General features: G+C 35.6%; 2 protein-coding genes across 3 annotated transcripts; both read left to right on the top strand.

The window, feature by feature from the left end:
* Window positions 1-889: 889 nt before the first annotated feature.
* Window positions 890-6,745, top strand: LOC140056892 (dimethylaniline monooxygenase [N-oxide-forming] 2-like). Its single transcript, XM_072102410.1, has 7 exons — window positions 890-1,071; window positions 3,024-3,473; window positions 4,159-4,214; window positions 4,477-4,734; window positions 5,041-5,179; window positions 5,407-5,648; window positions 5,864-6,745. Exons 1-7 carry the CDS (start codon window positions 957-959, stop codon window positions 6,185-6,187), a joined length of 1,584 nt encoding a protein of 527 aa, XP_071958511.1. The 5' UTR covers window positions 890-956; the 3' UTR covers window positions 6,188-6,745.
* Window positions 6,746-7,275: 530 nt separating this feature from the next.
* LOC140056484 (nonsense-mediated mRNA decay factor SMG9-like) lies at window positions 7,276-17,465 on the top strand. 2 transcript variants are annotated; one of them, XM_072101864.1, is made up of 12 exons: window positions 7,276-7,358; window positions 12,211-12,291; window positions 12,424-12,534; window positions 12,767-13,043; window positions 13,163-13,257; window positions 13,700-13,809; window positions 14,041-14,248; window positions 14,801-14,975; window positions 15,224-15,331; window positions 15,654-15,767; window positions 15,877-16,018; window positions 16,542-17,465. In XM_072101864.1, the coding sequence occupies exons 2-12, from the start codon at window positions 12,211-12,213 to the stop codon at window positions 16,618-16,620; spliced, it is 1,500 nt and encodes a 499-aa protein (XP_071957965.1). In that variant the 5' UTR covers window positions 7,276-7,358; the 3' UTR covers window positions 16,621-17,465. The 2 variants fall into 2 exon arrangements, with proteins under 2 accessions (XP_071957965.1, XP_071957966.1); XM_072101865.1 differs by lacking the exon at window positions 7,276-7,358 and adding an exon at window positions 9,257-9,427.
* The last annotated feature ends 4 nt before the right edge of the window (window positions 17,466-17,469 follow it).

Here is a 17,469-nt window from a genome sequence, read left to right as displayed (position 1 = left end):
TACAATAAAAAACATGCAGCACGAAGGCTGAAATTGTTGATTTACAAAAATATATATATAAATATATGGAAACAGAAACATTAAAAAAAATACAAAAATTTATACAAAACATTAAAAAATTTGAAAAAATCAGTTAAAAAAATAAAATTATGTTATGTTAAAAAGATTACAAAATTTATATACAAATGCATAGGCCAATATATGTAAATATTTATAACATAGCCATCTTCAGCGTGATCAGGTACTGTTTGAATTAAGGATTCTACTTATGGTAAGGCAGGCGAAGTCTTAAGACGGTTAGTTCTGCAAACAGGTATATTAATTAGGGGTTTATCTACCGTGGTTGATCTAAGCTCTCTATTAATAATGCGGTAGTCGGGCAAAATAGTTCTGTACAATTCCGATTTCAAGAGCCTTTCTCCAAATTTTTGAATCAACGTCTCTCGTCTGGATGCGAGAGTGGTCATATCAGTAAGCTCAAGAGCTGAATCATACGTAAGGAAAGCGGGACCCAGAATAATACGTAAAACTCTCTTTTGCACTCTTTCAATGGTCGATATTTGGGCCTTATTGATGCTTCCATGCCACACAGGGCAGACAGTATAACTGTAGGCCTAATTTTACCATGGAGATATCGAAATATAATATAGGCCTATCCACCCACGATTTTACTAACGTTACAATACTGAAATAACATAATTAATTTTGATTATAAAGTAATTTCATCTGATATCATGAAGATCTTCTGTTATAAAATATATTTCACAGTTGGTTAAAAAAACCCATAATCGCTTGCACGGAAACAATAAATAGTTTTGATTTATACATTTCCCGATGCTGATTTGAGCATGCGCCAACTTATTTTTTCAATTTGTGGCCAGGCAAGAACTGACGTATTTGCATTTTAGTCTGTTTGCTGAAAGCAGCGCTTCAATCAAGTCTTTGAAACTTTCAAGATGGCTATTCGGACGGTAGGTATCATTGGTGCTGGCTCAAGTGGAATTACGTCCGTTAAAAGTTGTTTGGAGGAAGGTCTGCAGCCGATATGCTTCGAAAGACAATCTGGGTTTGGTAAGTCAAAGTATTATTACTTAAGTTAAGTCTCTGTTATCTTTAGCGATTCAGTTTTTGGATCTTATTCTCGGGTTTAAAAGCTGAAGATTAAGTAACACGTGTTCGTCTGATAGCCAACCCCATCTAGTAGATGGGAAGCTCGACTGTTGAATCCCTAAGGAATATACCGGGCACGCAGGTCACATTTTAGGACGGTAGAACTGTTTAATTAGTTAGGAAATTCCTCTAAAAGTCGGGAAAATTTCAATAATGTGGGTTTTTAGCAGTAGGCCTATGGTGGCATAATAAATATGCATAGTCTGGTCGCAAAATAGCATAATTTATATAGGCCTATTGTCATCCATACAAAATGAAACTTTATCTTTATTTTAGAATATGAACCTGTATTTTGAGGTATATATTATTGTAAATGTAATTTTTCCTCATCTCACCTTCCCTGTAGTTACAAAATTTCCTCAAATATGATTTGATTTTACATTTTTTGGAAAATCAAAAAAATACACACACAGTTATAACATTTGAACAACTGACATTACAAATGAATAATACATTTTATAGAAGATTTCCCAGGGTAGCCCAACAAGTTTTGTAGCACATTATTTCCATTGGGTCCTAAAAAACTTGTGAGTCAACCATACCAGGGAGGTATTATACCTCCCTGGCCACCATACTGGCAGCTTTATTGGATAAATAATGGCTTTTTGTCATTCGTAATTAAATAAATATATAACATGTTCACCATTTAGTTAAATTAGTTTATTAAATTGTATTATTAATGAAATTAATTTTAACTTGTTGATAATTTCTGTTAAATTTTAAAGAGAAGTGCAGATTAATGATTAATTATTAATAATAATTTGTTTCCTTAAAAAAATTCTTATAACATTTATGTTAAACAATTTAAGAGGGTCCCTGACTATACTGGTATCATGTGAATGGAGGGTTTAAGAAAGTTAAAGATAAAATAAATAAATTATGTGTTTGAATTTGAAAAAGTCAAACACAAACCAAACTAGAAAAACATTTGCAATAAAAAAATCTTTATTTTGAGTTTACTAAATGTATATAATTACTTCTAAGTTATATAATTCAATCTGATGAATGCTTTATCTGTAGAAGCAGATCCTGTAGCGGCAAAACCAGAACACATCCCAAGGCGCTTTATTGGACTGACAAAACCCAGTGGAGCATGAACAATTTGTTAAATATAATATGAATTGTCTGAGAAGTCGTACGATGTGACCCAAACAATTAAATTGGGCCCAAACATAATTATTAAGTGCAATTGGGGTCATAGTTCATTCAGGCGTGGATGGAAATTTCCTCCACGTGTTAGATGTCCTTGAGATAAACTAGCAAATTTAATAACTTTACCATTTTTTGTACTCTTGCTTAATTTATGGGCTATTTATAGATGGTTTGAACTTTAATGTTGATGTCGTAGCTAATTAAAAATCACAGCCTTCCACACAGCCCCTGCCCCCCCCCCCCAAACACCAATAGTAGAAGAAGGGGGTTAAAAAATGCAAGGTGCAAAAATTCATCTAATGGTAGGCCTAAATTTATGTCTGATTATTTAATTTTATCTAATTTCATTTCAACTTTATAGAGGTCAACCCTTCCAGTGTACCCTCAGGCCAGCTGATATCTAGGGGCCCTCTTTAAAATATATATAAACTTAAATAACGTCTATACCCCTGATTTGATTTGATAGAATAAAAACTTTAATTGGACAACCTACACATATAATATATCAACTTACTGAAGACCGTCGACCTTCTTGGCTATTCATCATTACAGTCATGAGCCATCAGACATGACTGGAATCAAATGAATATACCCCTGTACTATATACTTATAACAATATAAAATATTAAATTTAACAAGATAATTTTTGTTAAACCAAAATAACTTAAATTTAATTTATGTTTTGATGTTTTCATATTTAGGTGGAGTCTGGTACACTGACGATGAAAAAACAAAAAAAGGTTTCAACTTCATGTTTGATAGTCTGACGACCAACACCAGTAAGGAGATGATGTGCATGAGTGACTTCCCATTCCCCGAGGATTACCCACCATTCCCTACTCCAAGGCAAATGCAAGACTACTGGCGTAGTTACGTCGAGCACTTCAAACTTAAAGAACACATTCGTCTGGGCCAAAAAGTCACCAAGATAACCGACATCGGATCTGGTAGATGGAAGATTGTTGCAGAAGATGTGGACAATGGTAACGTTACAGAAACTGAAGTTGATGCCTTGATAGTATCCTCAGGACTTCAAGGAACTCCCAACGCACCAGATATTCCAGGACAACAAGAGTTTGCTGGAAAGGTTTATCATTCTCAAGAATTTAGAAGAGGGACGGATTATATTGGGAAAAAAGTTGTGGTCCTCGGTAAGAAGTTAGTTAATTTAACAATAATTTCCGTAGCTTTTTTAGATTAGATGAATTCTTTCGAGTTAACATTTGAAAGCAAAAGAAATGAAAATTTAGACATAGTGTATACTTCAATTTGTAGACACCATCAACCAGCAACAGACTTCACATGCTAATTGTCCCTGTAAACCCAAGTTTAAGTGCCAACTCTAAACCAATAATAGGTTGATAGCGCTGCTCATTATATTTTACTATGAAATCTGAACGATGGATCTAGGTTTGAAATGTTCTTCCTCGACCAGCAATTTGTAATAAATTGGAAAGGTTTCAGTTCTTAGCAGATTTGGTTTAATTTTATTTTTATAATAAGGTCATTTACCATAATTCATTTTAATTAAGTTTGCAGTTATGGTTGTTGTGTTACCAATCCCATTAAAGTACCAGTACCTTATTTGTTTGGTAAAAAAAACACTTGCATGGGAAATACAAAACCTCTGTAACATGACACAAAATATTACTTAAAAGGAAAGACAAATTCAGACTGTTCTTATTTAGAACACTTTTAGTTTGGTTATCTAATCAAATAAATAGTTTATCGTCATCTATGAGTAGACTACGTGTCATAGATATGACCAAAAAAATGTCATCTTAAAAATGTAATTTTATTATATTTAAATCTAAATGTTCAATGTTTCTATTTCAGGAGCTTCATTTTCTGCCGGAGACGTTGCCGTTGATTGCAGTCGTCATAGTAACATGGTAAATAAATATTAACTGTTAAAATAATAATTTTTACATATCTGGAGGTTTTTGTTGAACTCGACAAACCTCGTAAATTATTAAATCTTTTTCTAGCATTGTACCCCATCTCCATATAGGCATTGAAAATGTCTATATCGGGATGAGATATCTTAATCTACTAATGTACTAACCATATTTAATTTCATATTAATTCAATGTGTGCATATGGAGATAGGGATGTGTTTCCTCAACTGATTCCTGAATTTCTTCTTAATTTCAGACGTACATGAGTACACGTAGAGGATGTTGGGTCATGCGAAGAACCTTCCGAGGCGCGGGACCATGGGATTTGCACATCCTAACCCGATGGTTCAACTACATGCCAGAATGCTTCCAGGAGCTGTACCTGGAGGTTGTCTTCAGAGCTCTAGTGAATCACGAAGACCTTGGCTTAGAGAGTGACATTCGGTTGTATAGCGGGGCGAGTATTATGTTGAATGACTCCATTAATGACCAGATATTATGCGGAAAACTAAAGGTATATTACGATGACACCCAAATATGGTAGTGATATGACATCATCATGTCCATATATCATGTCCATATATGGGCACATCACATTTTTTTTTACGTAAAGCTAGATAGTGTAAACAGAGATTAAGAAAAACACTAGCACTGATGAAGGTCTACTGAGACAGAATTTTTCAGCTACCAAAATAAATAATTATGGTAAACATTGAAATAGTTATATAAACTTTTATAAGTATATATTTGATGTACTGGTAGGCCACCCTCATTAAAGATGATAATAAATAAATAAATAGTTTTGTGTTATTGTTTATAGATAAAACCAGAAATCAAGATGTTGACAAAGGACAGTGTAGTGTTTGCCGACGACTCTCGTGTAGAAGACGTTGAAGCGGTGATTCTCGCTACGGGGTATAAAAAGTATTACCCATACCTCGAAGATAAAAGCATGAGAGGTAGGTTGATGCCTGAAGACACTCCCAACAAAATTCATTATTTGTCCCAGTTTCTTGAGCTTGCTTCCCACTAGAGACACAATGTAAGTGATTTGACCAATTACAAGTGATGGATTATTCGATCAGTGGCTTGTCATTGGTCAACTTGCCTGCGTTGTATCTCTAACCAAGTCTTACCGCAAGCATTACTTTTCATACTAATTTTATTCCTTTCCATTTTGAAATAGAGTCTCTGGAAGATAAGTTTGACCTGTACAAGTACATTTTTCTGCCAGGCCACCCAACATTTGCAGCAGTTGGTTTGGCTAAAGGTCTCGGACCCCAAGCGTCATCGTACGAGCTTCAGTCACGATGGGTTGCTAGAGTTTTCAGCGGGAAATGCAAACTGCCCTCAGATAGCGTAATGCGATCAGCGGCGAACACTCTAAGGGAAGAAAATTTAAGAGACCATGGAAGTGTTCATTCATATGTAAGTATACAACTTAAAAATAATTATTATTTAAACTTAAATGGCCGCAAAAAGGAGCCAAGGAAAATTGCAAGTCTGTCTGGCGTTGCATAAGAAACAGGGGACACTAGTCATAACCAGATTGATATCATAGACTGCCTCATTCAATTTTGTTATTACGTGCTATTGTCCAATAAAATCTTTTATTAATATGTTCTTTTGTGTTTTGTTTTCAGGTTCTCTGGATACCGTATGTTCTGGATCTTGCGAAGGAAATCGGTTGCCTACCAAGTCCGTGGACTTACTTATTCACGAAACCAAGACTTGCTCTTAAGTTGGCGCTTGGAACCATCAATCCGTACATATTTCGGCTCACTGGTCCACACTCGTGGGACGGTGCAATTGGCGCAATTGAGGACAGCACACGCAAAACGATCAAGCCAACAAAAACTCGTTTATCTAAAGTTCGGTATACGAACTTTGTGTACACTTTGGCACAGTACCTATTGATATTACTCGTGTTGCTGTTTGCTGTTCTCTTAAAATCATACTTTTTTTGAATAAATCGTAAATTGATAAATCGTAATTATTTTGGAGCAAAAACAATATATGGAATATACATTGCATTTTAATCAGTTTAATAAACTTTGCATGTTGCCTATTTTCCTTTGTAAGGGACACAGTTTTCATCCCTTTTTAGGACTTTCTGTGCCATTTTCAATCTTAAAATGAATATCGAGTTTAGATGAAATGTTTACAATGTATAAAAAATCGGGATGTAGTGCAAGTGGTGCTGCTCTCATTGTAAAGCTGATCTATGCTATGATATATAGGCCTATACAGTATTATTTTAAGAGGTAGAATATATTTTTGACCCAAATTTGTTTTGTGATATAGCAAAGTCGTCCCTGTTATCAAATTAATTTTCCCAGCGCCAGATATGGTTCCTGAAAAAGACCTGAAATAATTTAAAGAAATTATGAACCAGTGATGTCATAGTATGTAGGTTTAATTATACAGGAATCGGACACCAATGTCGTCGTAATATTGACATAGATTTTCATTTACAATATTGGAATAATGTATCGGAAATTATATAATAAAGAATAAAGACAATTCATTTTGGAACTTTGATTTTGTTGCATGTATTCATCATTTAAAAAAGATAAAACTGACAAGTACAAAATGTGAAAAACATTACAATACTGTATTAACAATTAAAGAGATTAATTTTAATTATAAAACATAACCAATTGAAAAAAAATTCACAATTATGCCCTCTTTAAAAATTAGTGAGCAATTTTAAATCTTTTTTTTCCTTGTAATTTGTATGAATGGATATAATACTTTATCCGACTATCATCGGATGTCCTTCTTTCCCAGAACGTCAAGAGATTGGAACATCCTAGCAGAATCAACTGTAAAGGCACCAACTTTTAAATCATTTAAGGGGGTTCTTTACAAAAACTAACTCACTCGCCCCACATCCCACCAAAGTGCTTTAGTCTTCAAGTCTGAAGTTTGCACTAAATTGGAAGAAGAAGAAGAAGTAATTTAAAATCGTATATCTTTCTTTGTGAACGATATTTGTTAAAAGTTTGGACTGCCCCCTCTATAGTTTTAAAAGTGAGGATAGACAGCAGACGATCCGACACCACGCGAGACGATCAGACTTTTTGCAAATGCAATCAAAATACAAATAACTCCTCATTTATAGGCTAGTTTGAGATAGTAAGTGTATTTAATATTATATATGATAATGTTCATTATTACACTATGAAATTATCAGGCTAAGCGTGGGTACTAGCCTATCTAGTAGTCCTACTTAACTAGGCTAGGCCTATAGGCCTAGGCCTAGTTAGGTTACTTCCTAAATTTTTTAATTTAATTTACAGTCTTTTAAACAATATTACATTATAGAGGTAAGTGAAAGAATCATTTTAAAACAAAAATTATGAAATTTGGCCAATTATCACCAAAGATATTGCAATTTTAGTGTCGACCTTTTGTAACCCGATATCCCTATTATATAATGCATTATTATTGTTTCCCTTGTGTGTAATCAGTGTGTATTTAGCCTATGTAAACAAATACACAACAGAAAATTCAAGTACCATTTGTATGAATATTTTTTTAATAAACTTCTTACGAAACATTAGTACGGCAACACCAACAATTAAGTAAGTACTTAAATTTTGCAAGAGGTCAAAGGTCATCACATATGAGGTCAAAGGTCAATTTGTAATAAACACTAATAAATATATATTTACCATCCTAAAAACCCAAATTTTTTGAAGAAAACATACTTTAAAAGGTTAATAGATATAATGATGATATATTTGTATGTTTATTATCATAAGATATCATTGAATATCTACATAAATCCAAGATTTTATGTTGGTTAGCAGTTAAGTTCATACGCTTAGTACAGTAAATTTAGAATATGGAATAAAATATTAACATTTTTCAATGCCGCAAGACCTTTCATGGTTTAAGTAAATGTTTAGATAATTTGTATGTGCTAATTTGGAAATCAAATAATCAAAGTGGAGTTTAATATGAAACTAATTTGATTTAATTTCTTTTCCAGGCTATAAATAAGAAATACAGTTCATTAAACATTTGAATAGAGTTGTTTCTTCTTTAGTCAATTGGTTTCAATGGACTTCTTTACTGTATATCATCCAGAAACTGCAGAAATATTTATTCTAGAATGTAAAGAAAGAAAAGAAAACCAAGTTAATATTATTAGTGTTCAAATTAACAATATAGTGAAAAACTACTTTTCTTGAGTAATGAGGAATACAAATAAAAACAATATTCAAGGTTGACCACGTCTATATTAATTATAGTCTTGCTGAGCATAAGTCTAGTTCACATTATATATATACTGTATAAGCCTAGGAAAATTAAAAAAAACATTTAAATAAAGTTAAAATAAAAATAAATTATTATAGACTAGGAGGGCCTAGGAATAAGAGGAAAAAAAATTAAAATTATTTAATGGTTTGCTAGGCCTAAAAATATAAATTTCACTTTTGGTGTTGTTTTTATGGATATAACATAAAATAAAGGTAAATTTAATACAAAGAAAGTAAAATCAGACAAGTTAACTATCTTTAATAGTCTAGGCCAACAAGGTGACGCCATCTGTTTACTTAGCCTGCCTTGGAAAATCTCTCAATCAGCCTAGGCGAAATGTAGTGCGCCCTCTATAATGGCCTAGCCTAATCAATTTTTAAATAGGGTCACTTTTCGCACTCTCTCATTTTTTTGCGCTAAGGAATATAATAATCTAACAAACTTACCTTTATATTTCAAAATCCAAGGAAAACAGAGATGCGATCAAAAAACTTAATCTTTAATGTTTTCCTTAAGTAAAATCCGATTAAAAACTTGTTACCATCGTAAAATACGCTAAAAATTATATTTCGCGGTCAAAGGTCACTTTATATTTTTTTGGCAAATATTCAAGACGTCATATCCGAAAGTAGTTCCAGCATAACTACAATAAGTCCGCCGAAAAACAAAAACAAACATAGGTATTCCCCCGTCGCGGAGGGACACATGTTTTGTATTTAAATTGTTGGTTCCCTTATACACAGCGCCCTCTAGCGATATTAAATAAAGCTAGCCTAGTATTAGGCCTAGCCTAGTAGTAACAACTAGCTAGCCTAGGCCTAGGACGACGGGGAGAGGCCTAGCTATTTCATTTCATTTCATTTCTTTATTCGACAACAAGCGGTCCAGGGGTTGCGACAGCAACAGAGCGCCATAACACATTTGTGTTCGCAACCCCTGTAACTATGTATGCCCAGTTTAACACCACCTGTCCTGGACTGCTCGGTGGTGTTGGGCGTCTTACTAGCTAGGCCTAGGCCTATACTTACTACCGTATATTTCGGTGTATAAGTCGCACTTTTGACACGCAAATTTGACCTCTAAATTAAGGGTGCGTCTTATACACCGAACATAAATGCCTCACCACACAAATTGTACATATAGGCCTAGCTAGGCCTAGGCTATCGTCACCTCGTTTGCTAGGCCTGAGTAGGCTAGGCCTAGCTACAGTAACTAACTAACGTAACGGCAACCTGCTTCTGCCTAGTTTTCAAGTCATTTTAGCATGATGTTATACTAAATATGATGAAAAGATTTGTTCATTATGGCGCTCCGATAAAATTTTATTTGTAAACGTTTACGTCGTACGATTGGAATAGTATTTATTTATACAGTAGTTATACGCACGATCGCCGTACCCCAAGCGCAAGCCCTTCTTTTGGTGGCCACATGGTGTACGGTATTCGACAAGTATATTCTCCAGGGGTTCTAGGACACCTACCCCCTAGACAGTTACCCCCGGATGTTTACCACCCGGACAACTACCCCCTTAGGACAACTACCCCCTTAGGACAACTACCCCCTTAGGATAACAACCCCCCGGACAACCACCCCCTTAGGACAACCACCCCCTTAGGATAACTACCCCCTTAGGATAACTACCCCCCGGTCAACTACTACTAAATATATAGGACCGGTTTCTGTAAAAATGAAATCATCTGTTTTTAACGGGTGTTTCGAAACTAGAGACCCGAGACCAGAGACCTGACACGAGACCCAATACGAAAAGGGAGACCTATATTTGGGTCTCCCTTTTCGTATATTAGGGTCTCCCTTTTCGTATAGTGTGGTCTCTCTTTTCGTATAGTGGGGTCTCCCTTTCTTATAGTGGGTCTCCCTTTTCGTATATTTGGGTCTCCCATTTTGTATATTTGGGTCTCCCTTTCGTATAATTGGGTCTCCCTTTTCGTATATTTAGGTCTCCCTTTTCGTATATTAGGGTCTCCCTTTTCGTATAGTGGGGTCTCCCTTTTCGTATAGTGGGGTCTCCCTTTTCGTATAGTGGGGTCTCCCTTTTCGTACGTGGGTCTCCCTTTTCGTATATTTAGGTCTCCCTTTTCGTATTGGGTCTCGGGTCTCTAGTTTCGAAACACCCGTTTTTAACCGACTATTCTAGACCCTAGATGTGCTAGATTTAAAGTACCGTATTTATTGAAAAAACAGCCTGGGCTGTTTATTGTTTAGGTGGTTTTTAGGTGGACATTTATTGGAAGAAAGTTGTTTATTCAATGGGAGGGGGTATAATCTAATGGAAATAGACGCCGATTATTCCATATGATGTTTCATGGGAGTGACATGGTCACCGTTTATTTGAGGGGAATTTATTTAAAGATCGACGTTTATTCGGTGAGTGAACATTGAGGTCAAATATCAAAAGTGATATTATTCTTCAAGTGTACAAAAATACATATATGACAAATTTGAGACAAAAATTAATTCTTTTAAGACCAGTGGTTATCGAAGCATTGTCCTGACGCAAAAATTATTATTATTATTAGCGAACCCAGTCTTTACAGTAAATACAGGGAGTACTATATAATACGTTCGACTATCCTATGATCATGTGTGACAATTTTCAGTTTATACCAGGCTATATTTATGTTCAATCTTTTACTTTTGTTTACAATAATGAATAGTAATTCGTCAAAGTAACGAATTAAAATATAGTTATTAATTCCTATTATACACTGTTGCAGAGTCAGGTTGTTGAATGGTCTGGGTGGTTAGGGTGTTCTAAAGGGATAGTTTTCTGGGTGGTAATTGTCCGGGGGGTAATTGTTCGGGGGGGTAATTGTTCGGGGGGGGGGGGGGGGGGGTAATTGTTCGGGGGGGTAATTGTTCCTAGGGGGTAATTGTTCCTAGGGGGTAATTGTCCCTAGGGGGTAATTGTCCGGGGGGTAGTTGTCCTAAGGGGGTTGTTGTCCTAAGGGGGTAGTTGTCCTAAGGGGGTAGTTGTCCTAAGGGGGTAGTTGTCCGGGGGGTAGTTGTCCTAAAGGGGTAGTTGTCCTAAAGGGGTAGTTGTCCTAAGGGGGTAGTGGTCCAGGTGGTGGTTGTCCGGGGGTAGTTGTCCGGGGGGTGAATATCCGGATACGTCTCCAGGTGATTATAGCATGGACATAGCGTACACACTTCTCGGATACATAGATACTAATCGAATACGATTGTCCGTGAAAACGTGCGCCCTCTCGAAATGATCGAGCGAGGCTAGCCCACACACGTGCGTGTTACACACACGGTCATGCACTCGATTTTGCCGCGAAACTCATGAATAACAAGTTAGAAAGAACTTGTTGAGGCTGGGCGCGGCCGAGCCTAGGTAAGAAAAAACCTAAATAAAGGACGCCGTTGTAGATATAACAAAATATATTATTACAATAATATTGCAATTATTACAATTTAAAAAAACATTGTTTTGATGAAATATAAGGTGCGTCTTATACATCGACGATATAAAAAATACCGATATTTTACTCTCAGTTGGGGGTGCGTCTTATACACAGGTGCGACTTGTACACCGAAATATACGGTAGCTAGAGGCATAGACACAGTAGGCCTAGTAAAAGTAGTGTGCGGTAGAATAGAAACATGCTTACTACTACTAACTAGGCTATAGGCTTCACTACTATTTTTATTTTTCGAATAAATTTATTGTGACATTGTTTGGAATTTAATCATTTTATAGATGGCATCTCGTGGTGGTGTGGGTGCTGGGAACGCTGCTGGAGGAGGTGGTCGAAGAAAAAGGAGACGTGGTAGGGGCAAGGTTAGTAGTAGTAGACAGAATGTCTTATTTAATTATTTTATATGGTGGTGAATATTTTTTTGACATTGTGGTTTCATCCAACATAACATCATTTTAAAAATGTTTTCAAAAATGTTTTCTTGTACTTTATAGGGACAAGAAGGTACACAAGAAGTTGAGGTAGGCCTAGCTGAGGGCGGGTCATCACAGCCTGGTGTTGGTACAAAGCCTATACAGTTCCTGACTAAACCTGGTAACCCAAAGGTAACAATAAAATATGTATAATTGTATTTGGATGAACAATTTGTTTTGATGCTGTACAATTTTTAAAGAAATTATTGAAAATATTTACACATACACTCACATACACCATACTTAACTGTGTGTAAGTAGCCAAGTCTCTAGTATCTCGCCCAGCAGAACTCCTAAAACTTGGTTTTACGTTGTGCCCGGAATTGGAAGTTGTTCTTTCAATAACTTCTTTTATTCTGTGTAGGTAAAAGAACCTCTTGAACCAACCACAATGGTCCCCGAACAAAAGGCCACTCCTACAATCATTATAAAACCACGGGAAAGAGAGACGAGCCAACAAAATGAACCGATTAGACGTACATCGACCACTACCATGACCACAAACAATGGAAGCATGAAAGCAACAATATATGGAACACCGCCCTCTATGGATATGGTACGAGTATTAGGTGGATCACCTCATACTCCTACCATTGTTGGTCATAGACCATCTAATGCGCCTGTGAACATTGCCATAGAAGGTAGGACTTATAAGAGATGATTGTCTATGAAGATGTAGCCATCGTACATGATTGACCAAGACCGTACCCCAACTGCTAACTGCTTGCTTATGTAAAATATTTTCTATATTCTCTTACAGTGCCTGTCCACCATAGATTAACTCCATTGATACCAATGAAACAAAGTGTTCAACTTATTGACTCGGCATTTCACTGGAGTGATCAGGCAATGGAGGTAAAAAACCCTGTTTCTATTGGAAGATTATGTGACTGAAGACAGCCAACCTTGAAAAATGTACTTTAAAATCTATATAATGTTGATTATTGAAGGAGGCTCAGAATTCATGCTAGAAAACTAGAAATTTAGTCTAACAAAAAAAGGTCCAGTAGGTGTGATCATTTTTTTAGTTTTGCTTCCTAGTTGGATTGGTCATTATTCCTGTTGTGTTTATAGGAATGTTTTGTAGTGGATAAAAAAGGAAATGTATAGCCCTGTATGTCATCATTTGTGTATATGCTGTATTTCATTAATTGATTGGTCATTTGCCCATTAGATTTATTTCAATGTTTGGTAGTGGATAACAAATGTATAGCCTTATAGCCCTGTATAGCCCTGTCATTCATTCATGCTTGACTGTATTCAAAATGTCATGAATTGACTGCCTTTGCCTCATTAGCATCTTTTAGACCAAGGATCTTATTTTGTTGTTGGAGTGATTGGCTTACAAGGCTCTGGCAAGTCTACTGTTGCTTCTCTACTGGCAGGATGCAAGGCCAATGATGAAAGGTATACACTTTATTTGGGATAAAAGAATAGCTCTGTCTGCACTATCAAACTAGTCAAAAAAAGTTTGATGTGCCCAAATATGGTAGTGGTATGACATCATCATATCCATATATGGGCACATCACACCTTTTATCATATCAAGTTTGATGCAAACATTTATAAACTAAAGCTTACAACTGTGTAAGCATTTCCTTTGTCAGTGAATATTTCATTGTTTTTTATACTTTTTAGTTCGTATATCTTCAAAACTCAAACACCCGATGTACGTGAGCTAGCTGGCCACCAGACATCTGGCGTTGACGTTTATGTGACATCACAACGAACCATCATCTTAGACACTCAACCAGTTCTTAGCGCATCGGTGTTGGACTATCTCATCAACCATGAAAAGTTTATCCCATCAGAAATGACATCATCTGAGAACTGTATTGAGATACAGGTGAGATCTTAAGCTACACTATCAAACTTTATGTGACAAGAAAATGTGATGTGCCCATATATGGACATGATGATGTCATATCACTACCACTTTGCCATTAGTGTTTCTGAACTCGCAGTTACCCATCTGCAGTCCAGTGTCAAAGATGGCATACATTAATTAACATGTTTAAGTAGCTAAAGAACAATGTCAATACATTGCTCTCCATACTTTAGCATGCTTACATTTTAAAAACTAAATGATTATTTACATATGTTGGGATTATACATGGTTGAGCAATAACATTTTTGGACTGTACCATTTATGTATGGGGTGTTAATTGAATGTTTATATTGTTCAAGTTATATGTCTCTTTGTGGAGTTGGCTAGTTAACACATGATGCTCCTATCTTTTGTCAAACTAGTTTGAATAGATAGTGTAGACAGAGCTTTAGGTTTAGTGTACCATTCCTTAATTCCCTATTTCACAAAAAGTGACCCAGCATGACCTCAATAACCAATGTACAGTATCCAAATACCTCTTTATTTTTATTTTTCTGTTTGTTTCAAAAGTCTCTTCAATTGGCAACGTTCCTTATGACTGTTAGCAATGTGGTACTTGTCGTCCAGAATTGGTTTGCAGACATTCCTCTCCTACAGTGTCTCAAGAAAGCAGAGATGCTAAAACCTTCAACTGCTAATCCAAATTCTGATGGTGAGGATGGCATTGAGTATTTTCCCAGCGTAGGTAAGTAACAAAGACACGCACTCCTTCCATTGATGATATGCCCTTTTCAAACCAGAGACCAGCAGCAGAAGTGATAGTAAATAGAAAAACTTCCTACATGTGGCTTTATATAATGCATTTTCTTTTTCAAATAAACATTAATGGACTTAATATGCAACTGTTAGTCTTGAATGATGAGAAGCATTAGTATTTTACTAGTGTTTAGCATAATATACAGAAATATCACTAATTATTTTATTTATTCGCAGTGTTTGTCCAGAATAAAGCATCACGAGAAGATTTTGAACTAAATAATCTGAAAAATATGCAAGAAGATATCGACAAGATATTTACAGGCACAAAATTGAAAATTCAAGGTAAAGACCCAATTGATTTATTGATTTATTTCTTTAGTACTTTCTGAAGCTCCGATACACACTATCAAACTCTATGTGACAAAAAAAATTTGATGTGCCCATATATGGACATGATGATGTCATATCACTACCATATTTGTGCATATCACTACCATATTTGTGCATATCACTACCATATTTGTGCATATCACTACCATATTTGAGCACTTCAAACTTTTTTTGTCAAACTAGTTTTATAGTGTAGACAGAGCTTAAAGATGTTACAAACACATCATTAGAAATTAGAAGTAAAAACTGTAAAATGATCATTTTGCCTTTACAGGTGCAATCTCTTTGACCCAATCTGGGTTGATGTCAGGAGCCAACACCACTAATCTACCACTTGATATCAACATGTTTCTCTTGCCACACCTCAACGATAATCACAATAGTAAAGGTATGTAAACATACATAATTTTTTCTAGTAGTTGACACAGTGTGAATGTTTCTTTTTTATGTCAACTTTATAAATGCCAGATATACTATTGTTGGTATTTGTCTTACAGTCGAGTCTCCACTGTTTTCTATTATTCCTAACTGTTACCAAGGACACCCAAGTCAAGACTCTCTGATAAGGGCTTTTAGAAAGCTTGTCATAGGCGCTCACCGAACACCAATATCAAACTCTTGCAACACCGAGAAAAATTGGTAAGTAGGACAAGCTATTATATCATACAAAAATAATAGTAGTTCATTCTTATACAGCGCATATAAGCAAGATCTCAATGCACTGCACACATTTTTTGGATCATAAATGTATGGAAACATACTTCCATAATAATGATTTATAAAATAGAGAGCTGCATTAGTATAATTGTAAGGGATATAGGACTAGCATATTAAAGACATGTTTGTGCCATATTTCTTGTATCCTTAGGCAAGATACTTCTCATTGCCTCGTCTTTTGGATGGGGATGTTCTCCTGTGTTTATATATTGTACATGTCCATGATTGAGAACTTTTGAAAAGAGTAGGGGATTGTATCGTGATCCTCTTTTGGACCCTCTTGTACTGTGAAGAGGTCACCCAGTATAAACAGGAAATAAACCAAATTGGATGTCATTTATTACCTCCAATTATCTAGAATATTTAAATGTTGTTTCAATCCTTGGCATATTTTCAAGTCAAGTGTATACCAGCATTATAATGTATATCATACTATGGCTTCTAGGTTTCACTATGCAGCTCGTATGTGGGAGACCATAAAAAAATCAACTCTGATGTCAGAGTACAACAGACTGCTTGTCTGAAGGTCCTGACCTGGTTAATGATGAAAAACAGCGGATTGTTGCGTGTCGCTTTTTAACGGGGTGTCGTTATCCGTAAAAGTGAGGAATCGGTGGTGCTCGTGTTCCCCAAACAAAGATTACCAGCAATTTCTTGACTTCTTCTATGCACCGTAGAGTAAAAACTGAACCGTTGAATATGAATCCAGTTATGGTGGTTAAACTGAATGAACTCTATCAAAGTTAAATACAGTAACTCAGTCTTGCGGTTTAGATTGCCTGGGTGTCGCATTGTATTACCCAGAAACTTACCGGTGGTACAACGTAGAAGTTTAAGAGAGTTAAGATTGGATCAGTTGAACACTAGTTGGTGTGGACACAGCTTTAGTGATGTTTCTGTCCAGAAAAGTCTGTAGAATACGTAGTGGAGTCTGTGTTGAACAGTAAATGACTTGTGGACTTGTTATTATTAGTAGTTGTTGTACTACTGCTCTGTGCTCATTTATATTGTGGCAAAGTTCTTAAACTTATTTCGAAGGATTTTACTGAGCACAGGTGGACTATTAGACGGGTTTAAATATCTGATTTAACTGATCTTTCTTATGATGTATTCTCATTATATTTTCATAAGATAAATGACTTCCAAATTATTTTTAACCCAAACCTTTTTTCTTTACTAACATACCAATCACAACACAATACTACTTTAGATGGAGAAACCATCTTTCGCATGATGTTTTCTCATTATGTTTTCATAAGATGGATTAATTGTATCCAGTTTCTATTACCCAATTATTTTTAACCCAACTGTTTCTTCTGTGAACGTCATTACTAACATACCAAACACAACATTGTACTTAAACAGATTTATTC

This window comes from Antedon mediterranea, chromosome 8 (genome assembly GCF_964355755.1).
Source record: "Antedon mediterranea chromosome 8, ecAntMedi1.1, whole genome shotgun sequence".
NCBI classification, from domain to species: domain Eukaryota; kingdom Metazoa; phylum Echinodermata; class Crinoidea; order Comatulida; family Antedonidae; genus Antedon; species Antedon mediterranea.
This window is presented reverse-complemented; position numbering and strand designations above follow the sequence as displayed.

Excerpts from the sequence above, each read along its gene's own strand:
- LOC140056892 (XM_072102410.1), top strand. The coding sequence starts at position 957 with ATGGCTATTCGGACGGTAGGTATCATTGGTGCTGGCTCAAGTGGAATT. Across the intron at positions 4,215-4,476 it reads GCAGTCGTCATAGTAACATG|ACGTACATGAGTACACGTAG; the intron begins GTAAATAAATAT and ends TCTTAATTTCAG. Across the intron at positions 5,649-5,863 it reads ATGGAAGTGTTCATTCATAT|GTTCTCTGGATACCGTATGT; the intron begins GTAAGTATACAA and ends TTTTGTTTTCAG.
- LOC140056484 (XM_072101864.1), top strand. The coding sequence starts at position 12,211 with ATGGCATCTCGTGGTGGTGTGGGTGCTGGGAACGCTGCTGGAGGAGGT. Across the intron at positions 14,249-14,800 it reads AGAACTGTATTGAGATACAG|TCTCTTCAATTGGCAACGTT; the intron begins GTGAGATCTTAA and ends TTGTTTCAAAAG. Across the intron at positions 15,768-15,876 it reads CGATAATCACAATAGTAAAG|TCGAGTCTCCACTGTTTTCT; the intron begins GTATGTAAACAT and ends TTTGTCTTACAG.